The sequence below is a fragment of the Trematomus bernacchii genome, unplaced genomic scaffold (assembly GCF_902827165.1).
Source record: "Trematomus bernacchii unplaced genomic scaffold, fTreBer1.1, whole genome shotgun sequence".
NCBI lineage: Eukaryota > Metazoa > Chordata > Actinopteri > Perciformes > Nototheniidae > Trematomus > Trematomus bernacchii.
Window position 1 is genome coordinate 215,715 of NW_022987712.1, and position 24,592 is coordinate 240,306.

The following is a 24,592-nucleotide window of genomic DNA, read 5'->3' on the forward strand; positions in this document are numbered from 1 at the left end:
GGTGGGGTCTGTAACCACTGCCAGTCTGAATGGTGGGGTCTGTAACCACTGCCAGTCTGAATGGTGGGGTCTGTAACCACTGCCAGTCTGAATGGTGGGGTCTTTAACCACTGCCAGTCTGAATGGTGGGGTCTGTAACCACTGCCAGTCAGAATGGTGGGGTCTGTAACCACTGCCAGTCTGAATGGTGGGGTCTGTAACCACTGCCAGTCTGAATGGTGGGGTCTGTAACCACTGCCCGTCTGAATGGTGGGGTCTGTAACCACTGCCAGTCTGAATGGTGGGGTCTGTAACCACTGCCAGTCTGAATGGTGGGGTCTGTAACCACTGCCAGTCTGAATGGTGGGGTCTGTAACCACTGCCAGTCTGAATGGTGGGGTCTGTAACCACTGCCCGTCTGAATGGTGGGGTCTGTAACCACTGCAAGAAGTTTATTTCTGGAAAAGGCGGCAACACATCCAACCTGTCAAAACATTTGCTCCTGTCACATAAAATCAGAGTACAGGAATGTACAGTCTTCAAGCCCGTGTTGTCAAACGTGTTTTTCATTGTTTGTTCAGTACTAAAAGGTCGAAGTCCCACAATTAATTGTAATATTCATTTGACATGTTAACTATATCATAAAGCGCTTCAATTTTTCCCTTATGCAACATATCACGATATGTATCTGTCGGTATCGTAAAAAAGTCAACGATATGCATCCCTAGGTGGGCCACACAGTGTGATCTTTGTGAAGTTTAATCAACCTGTTGCAGCTCAATTTCCCACTCAATTAAGTCGCTAAAAGGCTATGACTAGGCTCATTACTTTGTCTGTACTAAAGTTAAAGTTTAAGATGTTTAATGAAGTAAAAAAAAACAAAGCTGTCATTTGAATGGCGGTCAATCCGATCAGAAATTTAAGAAAACCGTGGATTTTCTGATCTTCAAAGAGCCCGATTACGATGGCCAGACAGGCAAACAATTACATTAAATCATTGGAAATCCAAGATCAGGCTCGATATATAGTTAAATATAGCAGTTGGTGTAAAATCTACGTCACTTTATGGCCCCGCCCACTTTTGGGGGAAACAACGCTGTCATTTGAATGGCGATCAAGCCTGAAGCCACAGAGCTCTTCTTTTCCTGTCCTTTCTTCTTAGAGGACGTACAGAAACATATAACTCTGGATTTGTTTTAATGTTTGAGGTGCAATAAACGACACAGCATCTTTTGGGCATGATAAAACTATTATTTTCCGCCTCGCTCATGAGAGTAACAGCTGGCGAAATTACAGCCTCGCCTACTGATTTTAATGTAACCATATATCGAGCCCGAACGTCGATTTCAAATGATTGAATGTAATAGTTTGCCTGACTGGCCATCGTAACCGGGCTCTTTGAAGATCAGAAAATCCACGGTTTTCAAACATTTCTGATCGGATTGGCAAAAACTTCAGAATTTGTATTGATCGCCATTCAAATGACAGCGTTGTTTTCCCCCAAAAGTGGGCGAGGCTGTAATTTTCGCCCGGGAGGGACGTAGGCGTTACTCTCATCTATAGCTGCTGGGATAAAACAGTTTTTATACCGCTTCGTTCTACTCATTGGGAAACAGATGGAGGAGAACAGACGGGAAGAGGCGGAGGGACGCAGGGAAATGATGGCCGTCGCTCATGAAGCCATCGCTCAGAAAGACAAGGAGCTGGAGAAGAGAGGCGAGGAAATCAACAGGTAACCCCTTATTTTAAGATAAGATGAAGATAAAAAGTACTTTATCGATCCCAATTTGGGAAATGTTTGCGTTGCAGCAGCATAAAAAGACACGGAATTGTACATTGGAGAATTTAAAAGACTAGAAAATAAACAATCCAAAATGTCATTTTAGTTTAGTTGCCAACACTGTGAAGCTGGAAGTACCGCGATATGTTATGTTAGAAATGTTAAAGGTCACCTATTAGGCAAAATTCACTTTTTCATGTCTTTTATACATAACCATGTGTCCCCTCTGTGCTAAGAGCTTTGGAACGTTTCAGGAACAAGACACCCTCTCTTTTTGTCCTGATCCATTTATATAAAAACCTGAGCTGATCGGACACTTCAGAGACATGTTTTGTAGGGGACCTTAAAAATAGCTTAGGTTATATACAGTTGCGGTCAAAAGTTTGCATATAAAGAACATGTATTTCATGACAGTCTTGACTCTTCAATAATTTCCACAACTCTTATTTTTCTGTGATAGAGGGATTGGAGCACATAGTACTTTGTCACAACACTAAAATCATGAAGTTTGGTTCTTTTATGAATTTAAAATGGGTCTTCTGAAAATGTGATCAAATCTGCCAGGTCAAAAATATACATACAGCAACATGAATGATCAATTTTGGCGATGTAGAAACTTGTGTCAATCTAACTTTGTGACATGGCCTCTTAACTTCTTGTGAGTGATTATAATTGACTTTAGCTGGTAACTCTTTTAAATAGGGCTCATAGGATTAGGCGCTTTCACACTGCAGTACTTTTCCCACTTTAGTTCCGATATAGTTCCGAAATGTTTCGTTCACACCAAAAAGAATCCGGAACTAAAATTAGTTCATGAGAACATTTTTACCCCCTTTTCAGTCCCTGCTAGAGAGCAGGGACTTTCGTGGGAGAAAAAGGTTCCTATTTCTGATTAGCTGGGCGGATTGCAAACCACGCCCCGTAAAACTCCCAAAAAGTTTTGTGAAGCCGCCATTTTATTATCCTGGCATTAGCATTATTAGCATTAGCATTAGCCCAGCGCACAAACGCAGAGAGACTAACTTATGGCAACACAACATAAAACATGGGAGCGGTGGAGATGAGGAGGTGTCGGCGTTCTGGCGATTTACTCTGAAGGCTTCAGTAGAAGCTGCTGGGAGTCCCAGCTGCTTCTACTGAAGCCTTCCCCAACTCCGGGGACTCCGGGTGGCAGTATACGCCGTGAAGTTGTTTGCCGCCTGCCAGTAAACCCAAAGCAGAAGAAGAAGAAGTGACGTCAGCATCTTCATTTTCCTAATCCTCCCCCAGGGACTTATTCCGGTGTGAACGCGATCTGTACTTAGTTCATCAGAACTAAAGAGTTCTCATGAACCTTTGTGGGAAAAGTACTGCGGTGTGAAAGCGCCTATTCATTAGACTCAGCCACATCACTACAATGGAAAAGTCAAAGAAGCTCAGTATGGATCTTGTTCCAATCACTCTATCACAGAAAAATAAGAGTTGCAGTAATTATTGAAAAGTCAAGACTGTCATGAAATACATGTTCTTTCCAAGTCTATCTAAACGTTTGACCACAACTGTAGCTGTCAGAAAGAGATTCCTCAAACTCTGCTCTGGATTTAAACGTTCACTCAAAAGATGGCATTAGGGCAACAGCGCCACCTACCTCTATTTTAGCAAATGTCCTACATGTATGAAATTTGGTGGGAAAATGTAACGCATGGGAACGACAAAGAAAGTACATTAAAGCAAGACTGTAAACCCAACAGGAAGTCGGCTATTTTATATTTAATGGCAGTTTTCCCCTATTTTAGGGTTTCGTATTTTATATGGATTTGTTGCTCTCCCAGTCAGTCACAATGCTCGAAGAAGGATCTCTGTTGAACATTCATTGAAATGCCCTTTTTCAAATCTAGTTGAATTGAAAACACATTTGATAAAAATACGGTGTACTTCTAGTCCTCCATTAGCAAGTGTTGTGGGATGGCTAGCTCTTTAGGATGCTAACAACAACCTAAAATGTAATATCATTATATTGGACTTTATCAAATGAACTGTCACGGAGCATTCTTCAGTTTGTTGTCCTGTTATCTTGAAGTTTATTATCCTACTCTCTCTGGAGATAAAGGGTAAGAAACTCTGTATTATCTTGTCTTTCGCTCCTGTAGCAAACTATATTATTCTGTCATTGTAAAATACATTTTCTTCCTATTACGCTGCCGTTGAAGTCCCTCTGTGTCGAGGGAGCGTCTTATTTATTTAACATAAAGAGTGTGTGAAGAAGCTGTTGTTGTTCAGGAGGTCACAGAGCTCTCTCCTGTCTGTTTTTGAGGAATGGTTTGCAGCTCATCGTTATCTCTCGTCTCTTCCTCCCAGACTAAAAGAAAGCACCAAGCAGGACTCGGACGAAGTGAAGAGTCTGAGCGTCGACCTTCAGAGGAAAGAGGACGACTCGTCAGACCTCAAAGAGAAACTGGCCGACTACAAGAAGCAGATCCAGCAGGTCCAGAAGGAGGTACACGACGTTTATTTGATATCCTTTGCTCCATTGCTACCTAAAACAACATTTGTAATGTCATATAAGTAGGGATGTCCCGATCACCTTTTTTTGCTCCCGATCCGATTCCGATCATTTGATTTTGACAATCTGCCGATACCGATTTTTCCCGATCCGATCTTTATGCAATGCATTAAGAGAAAAAAAAGGTAACAGATAACGGCTGGTCATCCAACGCGATGAATTCAGCTATCTTGGCTGTTCTTTTTTTGGCCTTTTCACTGTTCTGGGGCAGTTTCTCTTTCCTTTTAAAAGTCTCTGAAAGTGTCGGTTGTTTCTGTGCCGTTACCTGAGTGGCCGCTGTGTACTCGTCGTGTTGTTGTTGGTGTTCGTATTAGATTGGTCGTGTTGAACGTAGCTCTGTTCTTCCCACCACGCGGAACCTCCGCCTTGCAAACATTGCATCTGGCTGTTACACTGCCTTCGCTTTCAATTTTATAATACTTCCAAACTCCTGACATTTTCTCTGTCCCGACTCCCGAGGCACCAGCTGAACGTAGCCTCTTGTTAGCTTACTGCTACTATTAGACACTGCGCCCTGCCCACTCTGTTGCCAGATTTCCCGATTTTTTTCTCCCGATTCCGATCTTTTGAAAATCACGTGATCGGCTCCGATCCCCGATCACGTGATCGGATCAGGACATCTCTACATATAAGAGTTAAAGAGGAGATGGGGTTCTGAGTTTACACAATTTCATGTTGAAGAGATGTTTTTGGGTAACACTTTATATTAAGGTACAGAAATTAAAGGTGGGCTAGGTAAGTTTTGAGAAACCGGGATCGAGATCGCTAGAATTTGAAAATACACAACCGGAGAAAATCTGCCACTTCCTCACAGAGCCCCTCCTCCAACACACACGAACGCGCACATGACCAATGAGGGCACGAGATAAGTTTGTGCACAGATGGAAGGCTGACAGGCAGGTAGGCCATCCAGTTATTTTAGCCGGGCCGGCTCAGATGATTGGTCGTGCTTTTTACAGTACCACGGCTTCCACAGATGACGTTTATTTTTATGTATTTTTTGTCAAAGCACTTAAGATATTCATTGCTATCGGGATGTTAAGAGCATTCCATGGAATATAACAAGTGTATCTCGAGACGGTTTCTCAAACTTACCTACCCTACCTTTAACCATCAACTAGTTGTTAATTAGCATGCATGTTAGCAGTATGTTGGCTCTTTATTAGTCATTACACATGTATTTACAAAGTGTGAAAGGGGGCAACTTTAGAATATATTTAATGATGTCTTGTTACGTAAGAATAGACCATATTTGTTTGGTGTTATTATTACGGGAGAATTATTATTCTTGTGGTTCTGGTGCCTTATTCGGCCCGTATCTTTTCATTGTTATTGTATCGCAGTCATGCAATTTATAAAGGAAACCATTTTAAGAAGACGCTGAAGCAGCTTTGTGGACACAAGCCCAAAATGACTTGGATGTGTGATGTTGTGTAAACTCTTGTTTCTTCCCGAAGATCTCGACCATGAGAGAAGAGGAGAAGCTTTCGAAGCAGAAGCTGACCGACATGGAGAAATCCAAGAGGCAGCTTCAGTCCGACATCGCCAGCAGAGACAGAACCATCCAGACACTCAGAGTGGTAAAAACAACACGCCAACATTTCTCAAGGTCTTTTAGAAGAAACTCTCTGTTCAGTGCCAGGATGTAGTCCCATAGATTTCCCTTTGAATGGTGTAGTGATCTCCTTACTGGTGTAGTGATCTCCTTACTGACGTATTGATCTCCTTACTGGTGTAGTGATCTCCTTACTGGTGTGTTGATCTCCTTACTGGTGTAGTGATCTCCTTACTGACGTATTGATCTCCTTACTGGTGTAGTGATCTCCTTACTGGTGTAGTGATCTCCTTACTGGTGTATTGATCTCCTTACTGACGTATTGATCTCCTTACTGGTGTATTGATGTTGTTCAAATCACAAATCAAAACTCACCTCTTCAGAACTGCTTTTAACCCTTAATTAATGTTGTGTTTTATATATTTTCAGTGTGTTTTAATGATGTGTTTATGATGTTTTGCTCTGTAAAATGTCTTTGAGTTTCTAGAAAAGCGCTATATAAATATAATGCATTATTATTATTATTATTATTGATCTCCTTCGCCTTCCTTCACTCCTTTATGAACAATCATCTGACTCCAAGACTGACACGCTCCACCAGAAATCCTGCACAGGTAAACAATGTGTTTGTTTGAAGGCTTTATCATCATGTGCACATTAGCTACAGTGGAGATATACCAATGAAACACTGAAGTCCCAGGCTCCTCCAACAGAGCAGCGTGGATATATAGGACATGGAACAAATAAAACAGATGAAATAGTGCAAGAGAATGTTTTGAGATGTGCAAGTAAATACAAATAAAATGTATATAGACTCTTCTTGCACTATTTCTAAGTAGATGGAATGATGTATAGATAGATAATTAGCAAAATGCAAACCTGTGTGTGACTGTGTGTGTGACACTGTGTGTGACTGTGTGTGACTGTGTGTGTGAGACTGTGTGTGTGACTGAGTGACTGTGTGTGACTGTGTGTGAGACTGTGTGAGACTGTGTGTGAGACTGTGTGTGACTGTGTGAGACTGTGTGTGTGACAGTGTGTGAGACTGTGTGTGTGTGACTGTGTGTGTGAGACTGTGTGTGTGACTGAGTGACTGTGTGTGACTGTGTGTGAGACTGTGTGAGACTGTGTGTGAGACTGTGTGAGACTGTGTGTGAGACTGTGTGTGTGACACTGTGTGTGAGACTGTGTGTGAGACTGTGTGTGTGACTGTGTGTGTGAGACTGTGTGTGTGAGACTGTGTGTGACTGTGAGACTGTGTGTGAGACTGTGTGTGAGACTGTGTGAGACTGTGTGTGTGACTGTGAGACTGTGTGTGTGACTGTGTGTGAGACTGTGTGTGTGTGACTGTGTGTGACTGTGTGTGAGACTGTGTGTGTGAGACTGTGTGTGTGACTGAGTGACTGTGTGTGAGACTGTGTGTGACTGTGTGTGTGACTGTGTGTGTGACTGTGTGAGACTGTGTGTGTGACTGTGTGTGTGACTGTGTGTGTGAGACTGTGTGTGAGAGACTGTGTGTGAGACTGTGTGTGAGACTGTGTGAGACTGTGTGTGAGACTGTGTGAGACTGTGTGTGACTGTGTGTGACTGTGTGTGTGACTGTGTGACTGTGTGTGTGACTGTGAGACTATGTGACGTGTGTGACTGTGTGTGTGTGACTGTGTGAGACTATGTGTGTGACTGTGAGTGACTGTGTGACTGTGTATGACTGTGTGTGACTGAGACTGTGTGTGTGACTGTGTGACTGTGTGTGTGACTGTGTGTGTGTGAGACTGTGTGTGTGACTGTGTGTGTGACTGTGTGTGTGACTGTGTGAGACTGTGTGTGTGAGACTGTGACTGTGTGTGTGACTGTGTATGACTGTGTGTGACTGTGTGTGTGACTGTGTGACTGTGTGTGTGACTGTGTGAGACTATGTGTGTGACTGTGTGTGTGTGACTGTGTGAGACTATGTGTGTGACTGTGAGTGACTGTGAGACTGTGTGTGTGACTGTGTGTGTGTGACTGTGTGTGTGTGAGACTGTGTGAGACTATGTGTGTGACTGTGTGTGTGTGACTGTGTGTGTGTGACTGTGTGTGTGTGACTGTGTGTGACTGTGTGTGTGTGACTGTGTGACTGTGTGAGTGTGTGTGTGACTGTGTGTGTGTGACTGTGTGTGTGACTGTGTGTGTGTGACTGTGTGTGACTGTGTGTGACTGTGTGTGTGACTGTGTGACTGTGTGTGTGTGACTGTGTGAGACTATGTGTGTGACTGTGTGTGACTGTGTGACTGTGTATGACTGTGTGTGTGACTGTGTGTGTGTGACTGTGACTGTGTGTGTGTGACTGTGTGAGACTGTGTGTGACTGTGTGACTGTGTGTGAGACAGTGAGTGACTGTGTGAGACAGTGTGTGAGTGAGCAATCTGTCCTGTATGTTGAAAGAGATGTATCTTTACATTTAGTAGTACCTGTTTTGCTGTGTTGGAGCAAGGTGTTTATTTTGGGTAATTCTGTCTGTCTGTGTTTTAAACCTGTACATCTGTTTGTGTTTGTGTGTGTACTTTTAGACCTTGAATCCACGCAGCGTGTGATGGAGGATATGCGTCTGGCTCTGACGGAGCAGGAGGAGACGCAGGAGCAGATGGAAACCGTCCTGGAGGAGAAACTCAACGTCATCCAGGAGCTCTCCAGCGGTAAGGAGCCAAACAAAACAAAAATAGAGCATTGATTGATTTACTTATCACACAAAACATTCTGCTTCCCTCGACATCTTCAAGTCTTCATTTAAAAACTCACCTGTTCACCGTGACCTTTGACCCCTAACCCATCACAGCTTCCACTCCTACTGCTATTTATTTAGTTTTTACTTTATTATTTGCCCCGTTTGTTTGTTTGTTTTTTTGTTCACCACGTAAAGCGGCCTCGGGTCCCTTAAAGGCGCTTTACTCATTTCTGATTCTCCTTAAAACAACATTTTCTGTGTCTTCTTCTCTGGTTTCAGAGGTGGAGAAGTTGAAAGGAATGTTGTTGCAGCAGGATCGCCGTGGAAACGATGCAAATGATCAAACCACCGGCCAATCGGATGACCTCAAACAGGCCATACAGGAAGTGGCCCAGTCACAGGAACGCTTCAAGGTTAACAAAGGACACATTTTAAAAGTTGGATAAATCAACAATCCGTCGCTTATCTTCGTAAAATGTCCACAAATTTGGTGCGACACTATTTCTAAATCACTGATCCTCGTACAAAAACTGGCTTTGAACTAGAAAATATCTAATTTCAAAGCAACCAGACAACACACACACATATACTCTATGTGCTGAAGTTCTTTAATAACAACTAGGAAGACTATTTCTTTATATATATATACGCAGGGGTGCACATAACTGGTACGCAGGTACGCATGCGCGGCAACAATCTGAAATGCGTACCGTCACTTGTCACAAAGCGCATTTGCGTACTGACGTACTTGTGAAGCTTTTCCAGAAGGCGGTTAGATCACCGGACGGCAGAGTCGGTCTCCTTGTGCACAGACAGGGCTGCTGTTAACGTCGGTCTGTACAGCAGCCCTGCGCTAAAACAGCTGATCACAACCTTCACACGCGCTGTGGTCAAGAAGCTCAGTACTCCACTACCACCCCCTCCCCCCCTTGTGTGCACCCCTGTATATACGCATGTAATTTGGGATTTAGCTCAATCCACATGTTAAATCAGGGGTGTCAAACTCAATTTCATGGCGGGCCACATCAGCGTTATGGTTGCACTCAAAGGGCCGATTGTAACTTTAATGCTGCGTTTAGAGCGATGCGATAAGAGCGAAGCGAATATTCGCATCGCTTCCAGAGTCGGTCTCCGTGTGCACAGACAGGGCTGCTGTTAACGTCAGTCTGTACAGCAGCCCTGCGCTAAAACAGCTGATCACAACGTTCACATGCTCCGCGGTCACGAAGCTCTGTACTCTACTACCAACCCCCCCCCCCCCCCCCCCCCCCCGTTGACAATCGCGAAGCGCTGTACTCCACTGACGCTACCCCCCCCCCCTGTTGACAATCGCGAAGCGCTGTACTCCACTGACGCTACCCCCCCCCCCCTGTTGACAATCGCGAAGCGCTGTACTCCACTGACGCTACCTCCCCCCGTTGACAATCGCGAAGCGAAATATTTCAGAAATTAATTTGAAACTTTATCAAATTAGGCTTCATCAAACAGCAACACACTCATTTAAACCAGACGGGTCACAAAATAAAAAATTGTGGAGGATCAGGCTTTGGTGGTCGGCTCCCATCTCGGCGCACAGCTGGGAGAAGAGGCGAGATTTCAGGGGCCTTGATTTGATGTAATTCACCATCTGCACAGCCTGATTCAGCACCTCAGTCAACTCCGGGGGCATGGTTTTGGCAACTAATGCCTCTCTATGCAAAATGCAGTGGTTTGTCACGATATGTGGGTTTTGTGCTCTCACCTTAGCAATAAATCCTTTCACTCTCCCCGTCATGCTTGCCGCATCATCTGTGCAAAGACTGATGCACATATTCCAGGTCAGACTGTTCTCTTTTAAATAGTTATTAGTTACCCTGAATATTTCTTCTCCCGTAGTATGGCTTTCCATTTCTTTGCAAAAGAAAAACGTCTCTTTGATAGAGTCAGCATCAACATATCTGACGTTTGCCAGAAGTTGGGCAGCCCCACTTATGTCAGTAGATTAATCTATTTGTAGGGAAAATCTGCCGCTCGCCTGCAGTGCCATAAGACAGGTAACTTTCATGATACTGTCTGCTGACAGTCTTTTTCCTCTTTTCTTTCGGTGGTGGGTTGTCGGCAGTCGCTGCACTGGTGGTTGGTGGTTTGCTCCGCACAAGAAAGCGCTCCATTTTCCCTCTTGCGTGTTTCTCTGTTTTAATGTTGTCCTTCAGCCTTCGATGTGTCACGGTCTTATAATTCCCACCTGCAACTGCGTTAACAGCGAAATATGGGGTTCTGTGAGGATTTTTTTTTAAAGAATTGTTTTTAGGTATAGAGTTTGCCTCTGTATTATGAAATGAGTGCATACAAACTACTGATATAGTAAATTAAAAAATAATTATTTTTGTGTAGTTGTATATTGCAATAATAACGTATGGTTGTCACAAAATCCCACGGCACACCCGGACTTGCCTCACGGCACACCAGTGTGCCGCGGCACACCGTTTGGGAACCACTGGGCTAAGCTAACGTTGTAGCTGCTCCGTCCACACTCACAACAACGGCCTACAGACATAAATAAACCAGCGACTGTATTCACCATGACACAGACAGTCTGTGGTTTGACATATTTTATTCTTTCAGAGCTCTTGAGGCTCGCATTAAATGAAGTCGAGGGCCAAATCCTTGAGTTTGACCCCCCTGTGTTAAACAAATGTTCCTCTTTGTTTTCTACCAGCTGTGTTCAGAGAAACATCAGAGCGAGCGCAGGAAGTGGCTCGATGAGAAGCTGCTTCTGATTGGCCAGGCTAAAGAGGCGGAGGGCAAGAGGAACCAGGAGATGAGGAAGTTTGCTGAAGACAGAGAGCGGCACGCCCGACAGCAGAGCCAGCTGGTAGGAACACGAGGATATCAAAACATGTCGTTATCTCAAAGCCCCGCTGAGATAAAGTCAACCTGCAGCTTAAAGAAATCCTGCTTAGACTCATGACAGTTAAAACCAGAGATGTCAAAAGTACAAACATCCTTTCCTCAAGTAGAAGTACAGATACTCGTGTTTAAAAATACTCTGGTGAAAGTAGAAGTACTGACTAAACTTCTTTACTCAAGTAAAAGTAAAGAGGGCTTGGAAATGTACTTAAAGGGGACCTATCATGCAAAATGCACTTTTGTACGTCTTTTATACATGAATATGTGTCCCCGGTGTGTCAGGGAACTCACCAAGTGTTAGAAAACACAACCCTCTCTATTTTCCTCCATACCCAAATGTCTAAAAACGGGGCTGCAACGAAGCTGATTATTATTTTAAATTGTTCTGACGTCAGAAACGGGGAGCTCCGCCTATATGGGCAACTCTCCACATATCAGGGGAATGAGAGGTTGCCGTGGCATGGTAACCGCATGGTAACCGCATGGTAACAGCATGGTAACAGCATGGTAACAGCATGGTAACATGACGCTCGTGCCTCGCCCCCCTCCTTTGCAGGGGGGCGTGGTCAGCTGCAGCTCATTTGCCACAGAATCAGCCCTTGCAAAAACAGGGCTGGAATACAGCAAATAGAGCAAACTGAGGCATGGCAACACACGTCTACATAATTTAACACTCGAACTTCTCCATTCAAAGCCCCCGTTAGCGTAAAATCTGAGCGCAATCAGCGCCTGCAAGGTTGGGGAGAGCGTTTCTGTCTGATCCGTGCTGTAGTTGAGGGGAGATCTCCTCGATTAATTCAAAAAGGGCTTGTCTGCCGAAACGAAACCTCTCCATCAGCTCACTGAATAGATGTCCAGTGGGTTTGTTCGATCACGGACGACTCTTTCTCTTCTTAATGCCCTTTCATTGTTAAACATGTAAACAAGACGCACTGCCATCGCTATGTTCCTTCTTGCCTGTTTTACGTTACCATGGATACTAGTCTGTCTTTCCGATTTACGCCTGCTCCACACTAGGCGTAAAAGTTACACCCAGGCGCAACGCATACAGGGCTTAAGTGGTGCACTAGTCATAACTTTAGTTTGGTCTTAACCTTCGGTTCTACGTCGGACGTAGAGTTACGCTCAGTCGTACGCCCAGCTGGTGCACTCCACTCCTGAAGATCTTTAACCCTTTGGAATCCTGGGCTAATTTGGCTGTGTTCACATACTTTTGATTTGTCTTACAAAACCCCATTAAGAAATGTTTAGCATGTCAATATTTGGCATATATTTTTTTAGACAACCTTAACTATATCAACTGATTCGTCATGTTCTCAAAGCACCGCTGAGATAAAGTCAACCTGCAGCTTGAAAAAATCTTGCTTAGACTCATGACAATTAAACTTAATCTGATAATATGGAGGTGAAATGTCCTAAAAAGGCCACCGTACAGAGGATAAAACATGGTCACAAGACTATAATATTCTACTTTTCTTTGTATGTCTTTCTCCCTCACACACACACTCTAACAATACATTACAAAACCAGTATTTCCTCTCACGTTTTCCTGCATCTCCATGTCTGTGTGTTCCCAGGAGTCGTTGTCCTCCCAGCTGGCGGAGAAGGAGCAGCTGATGGAGAAATGGAGGAAGGAGAGAGACACTTTAGTCTCTGCTCTGGAGGTCCAGTTACAGAAGCTGCTCTCCAGCCAAGTGGAGAAAGATAAGCTCATCCAGCAGCTGCAGAACAATAGCACACACACACCAGCAGAGGTCAGTGCAACACAAAGAACACAAGATGGAACTTTATTTATCCCCTTGGGGAAATTCAGGTGTTTGTGGCAGCAACAGCTTGAGAGTTAAAAACAGGATTCACACACGCAAAAATAAAATGATAAAGTAACTATTGAAACAGGATATCAGAGTAAGAAGTTGAGCATTTGTATGAACATGTTTTAATGTACACAAGTGTGCAGATTTGATCTAGCATAACACACACTGAAGATGTCAGAAGGGTCTGCTTTTTACACCGAAGAGACTGACCAGGAGCATTTAGAGATAGAGAGGGAGGATACATGCTCGTATTTCCAGATATCATTCCTCCTGTCATGGCTTTTATTGGATTGTTTCACCTTCAGGAAAAAGTAGTTTGAGACATCCTGGTAGTGTGATTTTTTCACTTCTGCACACTGAGAGTTTGAAACAACGAGTTTCATTCAGTGTTATTTCACCTTTTTTAAATAAGATCTCTTGCAAGAACGCACCCAAATGTTAGGCAGGGAAAAAGAACATATGGTCGAATATCTAAATTGTGCTTAAGGCGAATTATTTACACAAGACAATTTGACCAGAGAGCAGTGTTTCCGCCAGACCAGGGCTGGGAGGGCGTCCACCCCGAGAGCGGGGGGGGGTGTGACGTCACGTCTTGTCATGTGACTTGATTTTTGAATTGAGCCGTCCCTTATAGATACTATCTCTTTACGTATTAGTGATGGGAATTCATTTGGCTCGGCTCACTAAGAAGAGCCGGCTCTTTCCGCTCCTAAACGGCTCTTCATTTTACAACAGTTTACCACGGAGCCTCAGTTTCGCCGCTGCGAGGCTCCGGCGCTCGCAGTTCACGCGCATGCTCCACTAGCACCCCCCGTCAAGGCTCGCCGGCAGTACACTTTCCGTCACAGGAACACGCTTTGCTGGCAGCGAAAATAATCCTACCAGACTCCTTTGCCCCTCCAACAGAGGGATGTCCTTGTCCTTTTTCCTTTTCGTCATTTCAAGCGATTAAAAACTCTCGATCTTCTCTCAAATTATTTATTTTTTTGGACGCCCTCGGCTCGAGTTCAGGGCGTTCCGAGCTGAATAATGACGGCAAGACGCCACCCTGGCGGAAACGCTGCCAGAGAGACTTACATTTGCCAAACTTCTACAGATTCTTATGGTCAAAGTATTGAGAATTACAAGCTAATAGAAACACTGACTGTATGCTGGTTTGCAACACAATTCAACAGAAGCATATAAGTTAAATAACACCCTTTTCTACGAGTGAACATGGCGGCAGATGTTCTTAAACTTTTGAGCAGCTTTCCAGGCTTTTGGGTCAATAACGTCTTCCACTTGTCAGGTCTTTTTATTTTCGTCCCGCTCTGTGTGTTTGCTGGTGTCTCAGCTCTGTTAACATCTCTGTTTCCGATGCGTTGCATAACATTTCCCCGCTGAGCTTCTGTGAGCTTTTTACAAATGACATAATATCTGTCATTGTGACACAGCTGCAGAACAGCCGGTGTGAAGGGCAGGCTGTAAGGATTCGACAAATCAAATTGACGCTGCGCTCATGTCTGGTTAGAGCCGTATTGATTTAGAAATTGGACGGATAATAGCCGCTAATTTTATGCCCGGCGTCTTTATCTGGGAATCCACGGAGGATATGAAGGAAAACTCGATACAGCAGTGAAATGTCCACATTGCAGGGCTCATTTTCATTCTCTGCTCCTCGTTTTTGTGCATGTGGTGCTTGGAAATGCCTTTTTTAAATGTCATGCAGGCACACCAATAAGTATGAGGTGGTGCACTTTCATATCTCTAGTGCACCAACTCAACATTATTTTGCCCATAAAAACAGGTATAAGAAAACTGTCCAGCACCAAAATATCACACCCTGTTCTATTTCGTATATGGCTTCGCCCTCTAAGGCTATCGCTATTGGGTAATCCCCCTGCGCACCCGCGCAGCACTGAAAACACTTGTAGTCCACGCCCGCCCGCAAGGTGGGCCCCACCCACGGGCTCCCTTCCGGTATAAATAGGAAGGGGACCCGACAATCTGCTCCCTCTTTTTCTTCAGCACCCCGAGTTACTGAAGCACTGAGACGTATATCCGAGAAACCATGAGCAACGGTTGTGTAAGAGATTGTCCCTCATGTGGAAACGGATATATATTTAGTTATGATCGGCACACTGAATGCGAATTCTGTCTGGGGCCAGAGCACGCGTACGCGGCTCTCAGCCAGCAGATTGCATGCCAGCACTGTGCCTATCTCCCCTCGGCCGACAGGAAGCGTAGAGCGGACGCTCTCGCTGCTGCGACCGAGGAGGACGATTCGTCCTCCTGGAGCCGAAACGTGCCCCTGGAGCCGAGTGCCGGGCAGGAGTCGGACGACTCCGACCCCATCTCCCTCCACGGTTCACCGTATGGTTCTCCCCTCCCTCCTCTCCCCCGGAGGGGGGAGACAGAGTCGGAGCAGGGTGTCGACTTGGCCGAGCACGCGGTCCCCTTCTCCGCCACCACGGCGCTGCCGGCGATAGGTGGCATCCTGCTGGAACTGCCGGGGATCATCTGCAAGGCGGCCGCCTGCAGAGGTCTCCCCGTTCCCCCAGCTCAGGAGAGGAGTGCTCCGGACGACATGGCCGGAGTTTTTTCGCGGGTGCAGACGGTCAGGAGTGACCCGATCTGGCCACGCTTTCCCGCCATCAGGAGGTACCAGGAAGGGGCGGCGGCGAACCCGAGGACTCTCAAGGCCCCGGTGTCCACGTTTGTTCCCCTCACCAAGGTGGAGGGTTTTACAGACGAGGGATTCCCAGCCACCCCTTCGCTGGAGCCGGGCCTGACGGCGTTTTTTGGGGTAAGGCAGGCCAACATGATCGCCGGACGGCGCCCTACGTTGGCCTCCCCCAGGGACCAGTATGTTGCCCGCCAGGCCGACCGGGTGCACCAGTGTGCCTTTCAGGCGTCGGCGGCGGCAAACAACATCGCGCTGCTGTCCAATTCGGTGGTGACGCTGGTGGAGCGGTCCACCACCTTGGCCGCTGACGAAGCGGAAGAGATCGCCAAGGCTGCCAGCACGGCGCTCACACTGTGTGCGTCTGTTGCTGTCTCCCAGGCCAGAATCGCCGCGTGGGTGACGCAAATCCAGCGCCACCTCTGGCTGCAGCAGGCGTCCGTTACGGAAACGGCCAGAAAAGTGCTGCTGGATGCTCCAATCAGCTCGGACGGGCTGTTCGGACCCCAGTTCCACGCCATGGTGGAATCCATGAAGGCGGCTGCGGAACAGGCAGACGACATCCGCCAGCACGTCAGCTGGCTCCAGCCTGCTGGGCGGCACCAACACCCGCAGCAGCCGCAGCGGCTGCAACAGCCGCAGCGTCCAACCAGGGAGGGGCGGCCACGGCGGCAGGCGGAGAGATACCAACCGCAACCGCGGCGTCAGCGCCCGTCGGCGGCGGCAGGGGCTCCGCCCCGCGTCTCCGCTCCCCCGCCACCCCAGAGACGGAGGGGTCTCTCGGCGGTGAGCCAACGGGGAGGGGGGCACTCCCGCTCTGTTTCCGCTCCACGTGAGCCTCCAAAAAAACAGAGCCGCCTTTGACGTGTTGGGGGGGATAGTGAGACTAATAAAATGGGGTTCATTTTTCAACTTTTTGTCTGAGTCATCAGTATCATCAAGTGTTTCTCACATATCCTCCACTCTGTGTAAACCAGCTGCCTATAACCTATCGGTTAGTAGCCAGCAGGGTTCGTTGCACTTTTTAATCTATCGATTAATAAACTGCAGAGTTTGCCAACTAAGCCAGCTGCCATCAATCTGTTGATTAGTAGGCAGCAGGGCTCGCTGCAGAAACCTGCTGGTTTTAACCTATCGGTTAATAAACCGCAGAGTTCGCGGCATTCCTCTGTCCGAGATACGTCTCCTACACACGGTCATAATAAACCCATGAGCGCCGTTATAACGCCTCATGTGGTTAACACTGTCTCCATTCATCCCCTGAGCGTGTACACGCCTCATGATGAGAGCCAGAGTGAAACGCAACGTGTGGAGGCTCCCTCACAGCCCTTTCGCGTCAGGCCCACCTTGGGTTGCCTCACAGGCAGCGGCGGCAAGGGCTCTAACGTGGCTCGTCGCCAAGACGGCCACAACACATCTCGACCATGTGCGCCCGCTCTCAGAGAATTTCTCAGAGCGACAGCGCGTGTGTCTGATGGACAGATGGATGAGCAGGCTGATCAGCAGAGGGTACACCCTGCAGTTCCTCCACAGGAGGAGACTCCAGAGGTGGGTCATTCGCTGCAGAAAGCCTGCTGTTTTAACCTATTGGGTTATAAACTACATAGCTCGCTCGAGTTGTCCTCTTCCCCCCCAGACATTCATTTATCTGCGAGTGGAATAAAACTCAGCAACAGAGTGCGGCTCTCGCTGCAGCGAGTGGAGGAACTGACAGCTCCCTATCCAGCGTGTCACATCCCACAGCGTGGTGACAGCCCTCTCCGTGATACAGCTGCTCAGCATGACGTCAGCTGATCACGTGGGGATTCCCCAGGGTCTCCCCCACAGGAGGGGTCTCCAGAGGTGGTTCATTCGCCCACGCACCGACCCCGTGCGTCAGGGGTAAATGTGCTGGAGCTGTTCTCCGGGTTGGGAAGTATTCCAACACTTCGCCCCGTTGCTGTACAACCAAACATGTGTTGATTCGCCCAGCCAACAGGCCATGGCAGCCTACCTCAATCGCCAGGGAAGACAGCCGTTTATGCTAAACCGGCTTCACAAGGCCATCACAAACTTTTTAGGTTAAGAGTGATCACCCTGGCTGGCTTCTTTCCCCCTCCTCAAAGCCAGAGGAATGTTCCTCCTCCACGGCTTGCACGGAGGAATGTCAGTGGCAGACATTTGCACAGTTGCATATTGGTCTTCTCCCTGTTCATTATTCAATTTTATTTGAGGGATGTCCCATTCCGCTCTGACACACCCTGTGCTGAGTGTCCTGTCAGAGTGAGTGACGTCAGGGATCCAGCTGTGCGCCTCTCTCCTGCCTCGGCACACGGAGAGTGGCCTGTATTTCCCTCTTATGAGAGGGACGTCCCCCTTTTTTCCCCTGACACATTTCGTACGGAATGTCTTGTCAGAGTGTGTGATGTTGGGGACCCAGCTGTGCGCTCTTCTGCCTGTCTGCACGCAGAGAGCTGCTATTCCCCCTCCTTCTGTCACTGGGCAAAGTGTGACTTTCGTCTCTACTTTCTCACAGCGGACGGGTATGTATTATTCCCAGCCTTCGTCCTCTCATGGTAAATATTCATGTTATGACATATTCCAGGGACTGTGATGCGCCATTCGCATGGCGCAATAGGCTTGGGTTATTATCTGAGCAGGTGTGTTTGTGCTTCTTGTACCGGGGCAACCCAGTGGGGCGCAGACTACATCTTGCTTCGCCCTTAACCCAATAGCGATAGCCTTAGAGGGCGAAGCCATATACGAAATATAACTGAGGTTACCTACTGTAACCCCAGCTTCTATGAGTATTGGCGTAGCCCTCTAAGTTCTGGGCCCCACTGGCTCCACGAATAGCTGAAGAAAAAGTTTTTGTGTGGGAGCAGATTGTCGGGTCCCCTTCCTATTTATACCGGAAGGGAGCCCGTGGGTGGGGCCCACCTTGCGGGCGGGCGTGGACTACAAGTGTTTTCAGTGCTGCGCGGGTGCGCAGGGGGATTACCCAATAGCGATAGCCTTAGAGGGCTACGCCAATACTCATAGAAGCTGGAGTTACAGTAGGTAACCTCAGTTTTGTTGTGTTGAGGCAAATATACATGTATATAAAGCTAAATGAATGACAACATGTTGATATTGACGTGACACTGACATTGTTAGAAAGTAAGTTAGACAATGGATTAAAAACATGCTTTATTCAGGTATACATAACTTAAATTCTGACCAGAAATTGAGTTTAATTAACATCTTTTGGCAAAAAAGTGATTTGAGCGTTCAGAAAAACAACGCTTTTCCACATTTCAGTCATCTATGAAAATAAATACATCATTATCTATTAATTTAATTATTTATTGTTTATTTAAAATTGTAGGCCTAAAAATAAGTAAATACATACAAAATAATGTAATTTTATTTGTTTGCATTTTTTTGTAAAAATGACTTAATTGTGTCAGTATTTTCAAATAATAATAATAACCATTGTTAAGCCTGCTTCCTATCCCCAAAAATGTATTTATTTGTTTTAGTCTCATTTTCATCTATATCAGTGGTTCAAAGCCTTGGAAACGATAGACAGATAGATAGATAGATAGATAGGTAGGTAGATGGATGGATAGGTAGGTAGGTAGGTAGGTAGGTAGGTAGGTAGGTAGGTAGGTAGGTAGGTAGGTAGGTAGGTAGGTAGGTAGGTAGGTAGGGTAGGTAGATGGATAGGTAGGTAGATGGATGGGTAGGTAGGTAGGTAGGTAGGTAGGTAGATGGATGGATGGATGGATGGATGGATGGATATATGGATGGATAGGTAGGTAGGTAGGTAGATATACAGTATAGGTAGGTAGATGGATGGATAGGTAGGTAGGTAGGTAGATAGATGGATGGATGGATAGATAGGTAGGTAGATAGATGGATGGATGGATAGGTAGATAGGTAGATATATAGGTAGGTAGATAGATAGGTAGATGGATAGATAGATAGATGGATGGATAGGTAGGTAGATGGATAGGTAGGTAGGTAGATATACAGTATAGGTAGGTAGATAGATGGATAGGTAGATGGATGGATGGATAGATAGGTAGGTAGATGGATGGATGGATAGATAGATGGATGGATAGGTAGATAGGTATATATAGGTAGGTAGATAGATAGGTAGTTGGATAGATAGATGGATAGGTAGATAGGTAGATAGATAGGTGGATGGATGGATGGATGGATAGGTAGGTAGGTAGATAGGTAGGTGGATGATAGATAGATGGATAGGTAGGTAGGTAGGTAGATAGATGGATGGATGGATAGATAGGTAGGTAGATAGATGGATGGATGGATAGGTAGATAGGTAGATATATAGGTAGGTAGATAGATAGGTAGATGGATAGATAGATAGATGGATGGATAGGTAGGTAGATGGATAGGTAGGTAGGTAGATAGATACTTTATTGATCCAAATTTGGGAAATTATTTCGTCGCAGAAGTGTGTTCAGACATTAAAAGACAATACTTAAAATACCTAAAAAAGTTGAAAAATAGAATTATTACGAAAAAATATTATATCAATTTTAAACAATATAAAAAAACAATATAAAATATTCTGTATCATTTGAAATAAAGAGTCAAAAATACTACAGTTTTTTTATAAGAGAGGATGGGTTAGCAACAGCAAACATAACGTCTGCTAACTTCCTGTTTCAGTCTGCTGAGGGTGACGGTGTCGTGGCGGAGCTTCAGGCGGCTCTTTCTGAACGAGACTCTGAGATCCTGCGACTGAAGGAAGAGCTCGAAGCTGCAAACAACAAACAGGAGGAAACACAGGTGAGTCTTATAGAAAACACCCTAAATAACCCTGTCTGTCTGTCTGTCTGTCTGTCGTTAGCTATCTACTTAACAAACTAGCTTTTTTAAGTTAGCTGTTGATGTAGTCAAATGGGTAATTTATTTACTCTTCTACATAATCTACTGACATATGATGGTAAATACAGGGTATCACTTTATTACTAAACTGGTTTCATATATCTATCTCTCTATCTATCTATCTATCTATCTATCCATCTATCCATCCATCTATCTAGAAAGAAAGCGCATTTGAATAAAGCATTAAATGCATCAACATGATTTTAAACTACTCCTATTCGCCTCCAACAGACTAAAACCACTGAAAGCGAAAGCCCTGCAACATTGGTTGGGAAACCCCAGAGTGAAGGCATCAAGAGGAAGTCAAGAGGAAGGCGGGACAACGGACTGTCCGTCAGCAGCCAGGTACTGACTTTTTTTAATAGTTATAAACTTCATTAATCCAGACATTAACTTTCCTAGTGGGATATATTTTTTAATTACATTTCAGCCACAATTGGGATAGGATAACACATTTACTTTAACACTTGCAACACAATAATGACGGCTAGAAATACAAACTCAAAGGATGCACCAGTGGATTGGCCAGATTGAATGGAAATGTAATACATCAGAGTCAGAACTAAACCTGGAGAAGTTCAGTTATTATGCTCCAAATATCTGGATCAAACTACCAGAAACCTGCAGGTGCTATATAAAGAAACTTGCCTTGCGTAACATTCAGTATTTTCCCACCATTTCCCCTCAGAGCTCTAATGGCTACCCGTCGGTTTTGGACGCCTCTGAGATTTCCACGGAGAACGGCAGGATGAGTCGTTTCCCTCGGCCGGAGATGGAGATTTCCTTCAGCCCTCTGCAGCCGAACCGCATGGCTCTGAGACGCCAAGGAGAGGAAAACTCTGTCACCGTCAAAATCACCCGGTCGGCGCGCAAGAGGAAGAGCGTGGAGATGGAAAAGGTAAGGTCGAACTCAAGGAGCTCGTCCGCACACTTTAAAGGTCTCCTATTATACTATTTTTAGGCATATATTATAGGTCTCAGATATATAGAAAAACATGTCCATGAAGTGTTTTGCTCAAAATACCAAACAGATCATTCTAGCCTCAAACCCCTCTGTTTCAGCCTGTTACTAAAGGGATGATTCTGGGTCCGCAATAAACGCTGCCGTGATTAAACGCCAAGTGATTAGAATATGATACAGGGTGTCCGCGGGGTCTTAAAAAGTATTAAAAGTTGATAAATCAATTTAGCAAAAATGAAGGCTATTAAAAAGTATTAAAGGGCATTTTCCAAGGTATTACATTTTGTAGGTTGTTCTCAATAAGTATATAAATTGTCCAAAGAGGTTGTATTCTACAGTGTGCCTGAATGTAATCATTGCGTAGGTGTGTAGTGTGATTCTGTGTAGTTTATTTATGGCATCCCGTTGGGTTTGACGTCATCTGAACAGGACATCGCACGCTCACTGCTTGATAGCGCGCGAAGGTCCGTTTACGCCGGTTGTTAAACATCGTTATGGGAAAATGCAAGTCTGCGTCCAAATGGTTGGAAGATAAGGCGGAAGGACAATCAATACTGTATATAGTCAATGTGAGGTGAAGTGTGTCGCCAAGGTAACCGGTTAAAACTCCAAGTGGCGATGAGGTCTTAACATGTGTGGGAAGGGTCTTAAAAAAGGTCTTAAAAGGTATTAAATGTGACTTCAGGATTCCTGCATACACCCTGTGATATATTAGATAAATAATGTGTAAGTTGCAAACATGAATGTTGTGGATGTTCGTTCAAAGGTCACACGTTTTCTTGAAACTAATCCCAGAAGCTAATAGATATCTTCCTGTGAGTTAGACTCAGCTGCTCTAAAGGGTAAAAGTTGTTTTCAGGACACAGCCTCCCTCACCGTCGTTTGATTTAAATCAGCGGAGGAGCTGCACTTGTGTTAATTTGTTTGTTCCGACTAATTAAAGGGAAGTAGGCTAATGCCCCGGTTACACTTGGCTCTCGGAGGCTTTTCACAAACGTAAACACATATCTGCACTGCATGGGTTTACAAGAAGACATCACACATCGATATAAATCAGATCTAAACACCTCACACACAGTTTTCCAAATCTAAAGAACCAATGCTAGTCATTTTAGTCATCTGCTTTGAGGAACTTGGTCCCAAATACACCTTAAAATTATAACTTTGTAGATACTATAACGTAGAGAATACTCAAATAATACATCAAGACATAGTTGACTAACTTCAACCCGACTTAATCAAGCATCCGTTCCAATATTTCAATATTTATCAACAGGGTTTTGTTCAATTGTATCATGATAAATCTACACAGTTGCAGTAAATATATTTCATTATTTGTATCTCAATAGATAGAAAAATAAACCTAGTTATTATCTGTGCAACTGAAGGACTTTGAAGTCTAAATAATATGAAATGGAATAACAAAAAAGCCAAAATATGAATATAAAAAAGCATTTATTTTTTATCTTAAAGGCTAACTTTCAAACTAATAAAAACAGTCTTACTTTATTGTTAAACTAAATCAATCAATCAATGTTTATTTATATAGCCCAATATCACAAATGTTACATTAGTCTCAGTGGACTTCACAGTTTGTACAGAATATCAGTATGACAATGCGACACCCTCTGTCCTTAGACCCTCTGTCCTTACACCCTCTGTCCTTAGACCCTCTGTCCTTAGACCCTCTGTCCTTAGACCCTCTGTCCTTAGACCCTCACATCGTACAAGGAAAAACCTCCAGAGAAACCCACAGTTTAAAGGGGAACATGGGAGAAACCTCAGGGAGAGCAGCAGAGGAGGGATCCCTCTCCCAGGACGGACAGACGTGCAATAGATGCCGTGTGTAAATCGAAGAGATAATACATTTACAGCGTAGGCAGACCAAATGTTTGGAAATGCATGTGTCTATAATAAGAAGATGAATCCACGAGGATGTCAACAATCCTGTGGGAGCCATCAGGGAAGCAGTATGATGAGAGTCAGGCAGGACCGCAGAGACAGGTTCAGCCACGACTCAGGATGCAGGACTCAGGATAGAGGATCCAGGAAAGGCCAACTTTCCACCATATTAAAATCCACCACTGGTTATTCTTGTAGCTATAAATCATTTAGTATAGATGATAAAGAACCCACTTGCATGCATGTGGCGTTGACATATGGGGGGGAAAGAAAACAACCTCATTAATCATAATTACCGCTGCTAAGGAGACACACTCAGTCACTTAAGTGATTTATACACACATAAATACTCACCCCCCCACGGAGAACATATCAAACAAGCCCCCGGAGGAACAGAAGGTCGGATGTAGTTCAGGCGCTTCACATCGTTCTATCTCTGTCTGCAGCTCGTACGACTCCTCTGGTTCAGATTCAACATATGTTGGCAACCAGAAAGCCTTTATTCTTCCAGACGGATAAAAGGAATAAGAGTAGAATGATATATTAAGTGGTGCAGTGATGATATTTTTGTAGAAGTTGGCATCGCAGACAAAAAGCCAATGGGATTTCTCCACGTGATTTTGGATCATGTCAGAAAATAATCAAACAAACGTTTATGATATTTACAGGTTTTGTTCAGCAGGATAATCTCCACAGTTTATGATTTCTGAAGTAAAAAGCTAATGTTGGGCTATAAAGGAACTACAGCGCGGTCTGATGACTTCACGTCACCACCCAATGGTGCTCAAAACAATAAACATAATATCTACATTGACTAAAGAGAAAAGTGATATTTGATTTTCTCCATATCTCCCAGCCTCTAGATTGCAGTTGTACTTGAAAGCTGCTCATCTCAGCCATGACTCTCGAGATAAACACAGTGTCCT

General features: G+C 44.9%; 1 protein-coding gene across 1 annotated transcript in view; it reads left to right on the plus strand.

Annotated features, from left to right (window-relative positions):
• LOC117491185 (kinesin-like protein KIF20B) overlaps positions 1-24,592 on the plus strand; it is an 87,703-nt gene that overhangs the window by 27,501 nt on the left and 35,610 nt on the right. Inside the window, exons 18-28 of the mRNA XM_034141048.1 lie at positions 1,596-1,711; positions 4,097-4,235; positions 5,759-5,881; positions 6,440-6,470; positions 8,406-8,531; positions 8,840-8,973; positions 11,259-11,414; positions 13,027-13,203; positions 20,585-20,704; positions 21,035-21,148; positions 21,492-21,701. Of these exons, the coding sequence (XP_033996939.1) occupies positions 1,596-1,711; positions 4,097-4,235; positions 5,759-5,881; positions 6,440-6,470; positions 8,406-8,531; positions 8,840-8,973; positions 11,259-11,414; positions 13,027-13,203; positions 20,585-20,704; positions 21,035-21,148; positions 21,492-21,701 (1,446 nt within the window). The remainder of the gene's footprint in view (positions 1-1,595; positions 1,712-4,096; positions 4,236-5,758; positions 5,882-6,439; positions 6,471-8,405; positions 8,532-8,839; positions 8,974-11,258; positions 11,415-13,026; positions 13,204-20,584; positions 20,705-21,034; positions 21,149-21,491; positions 21,702-24,592) is intronic.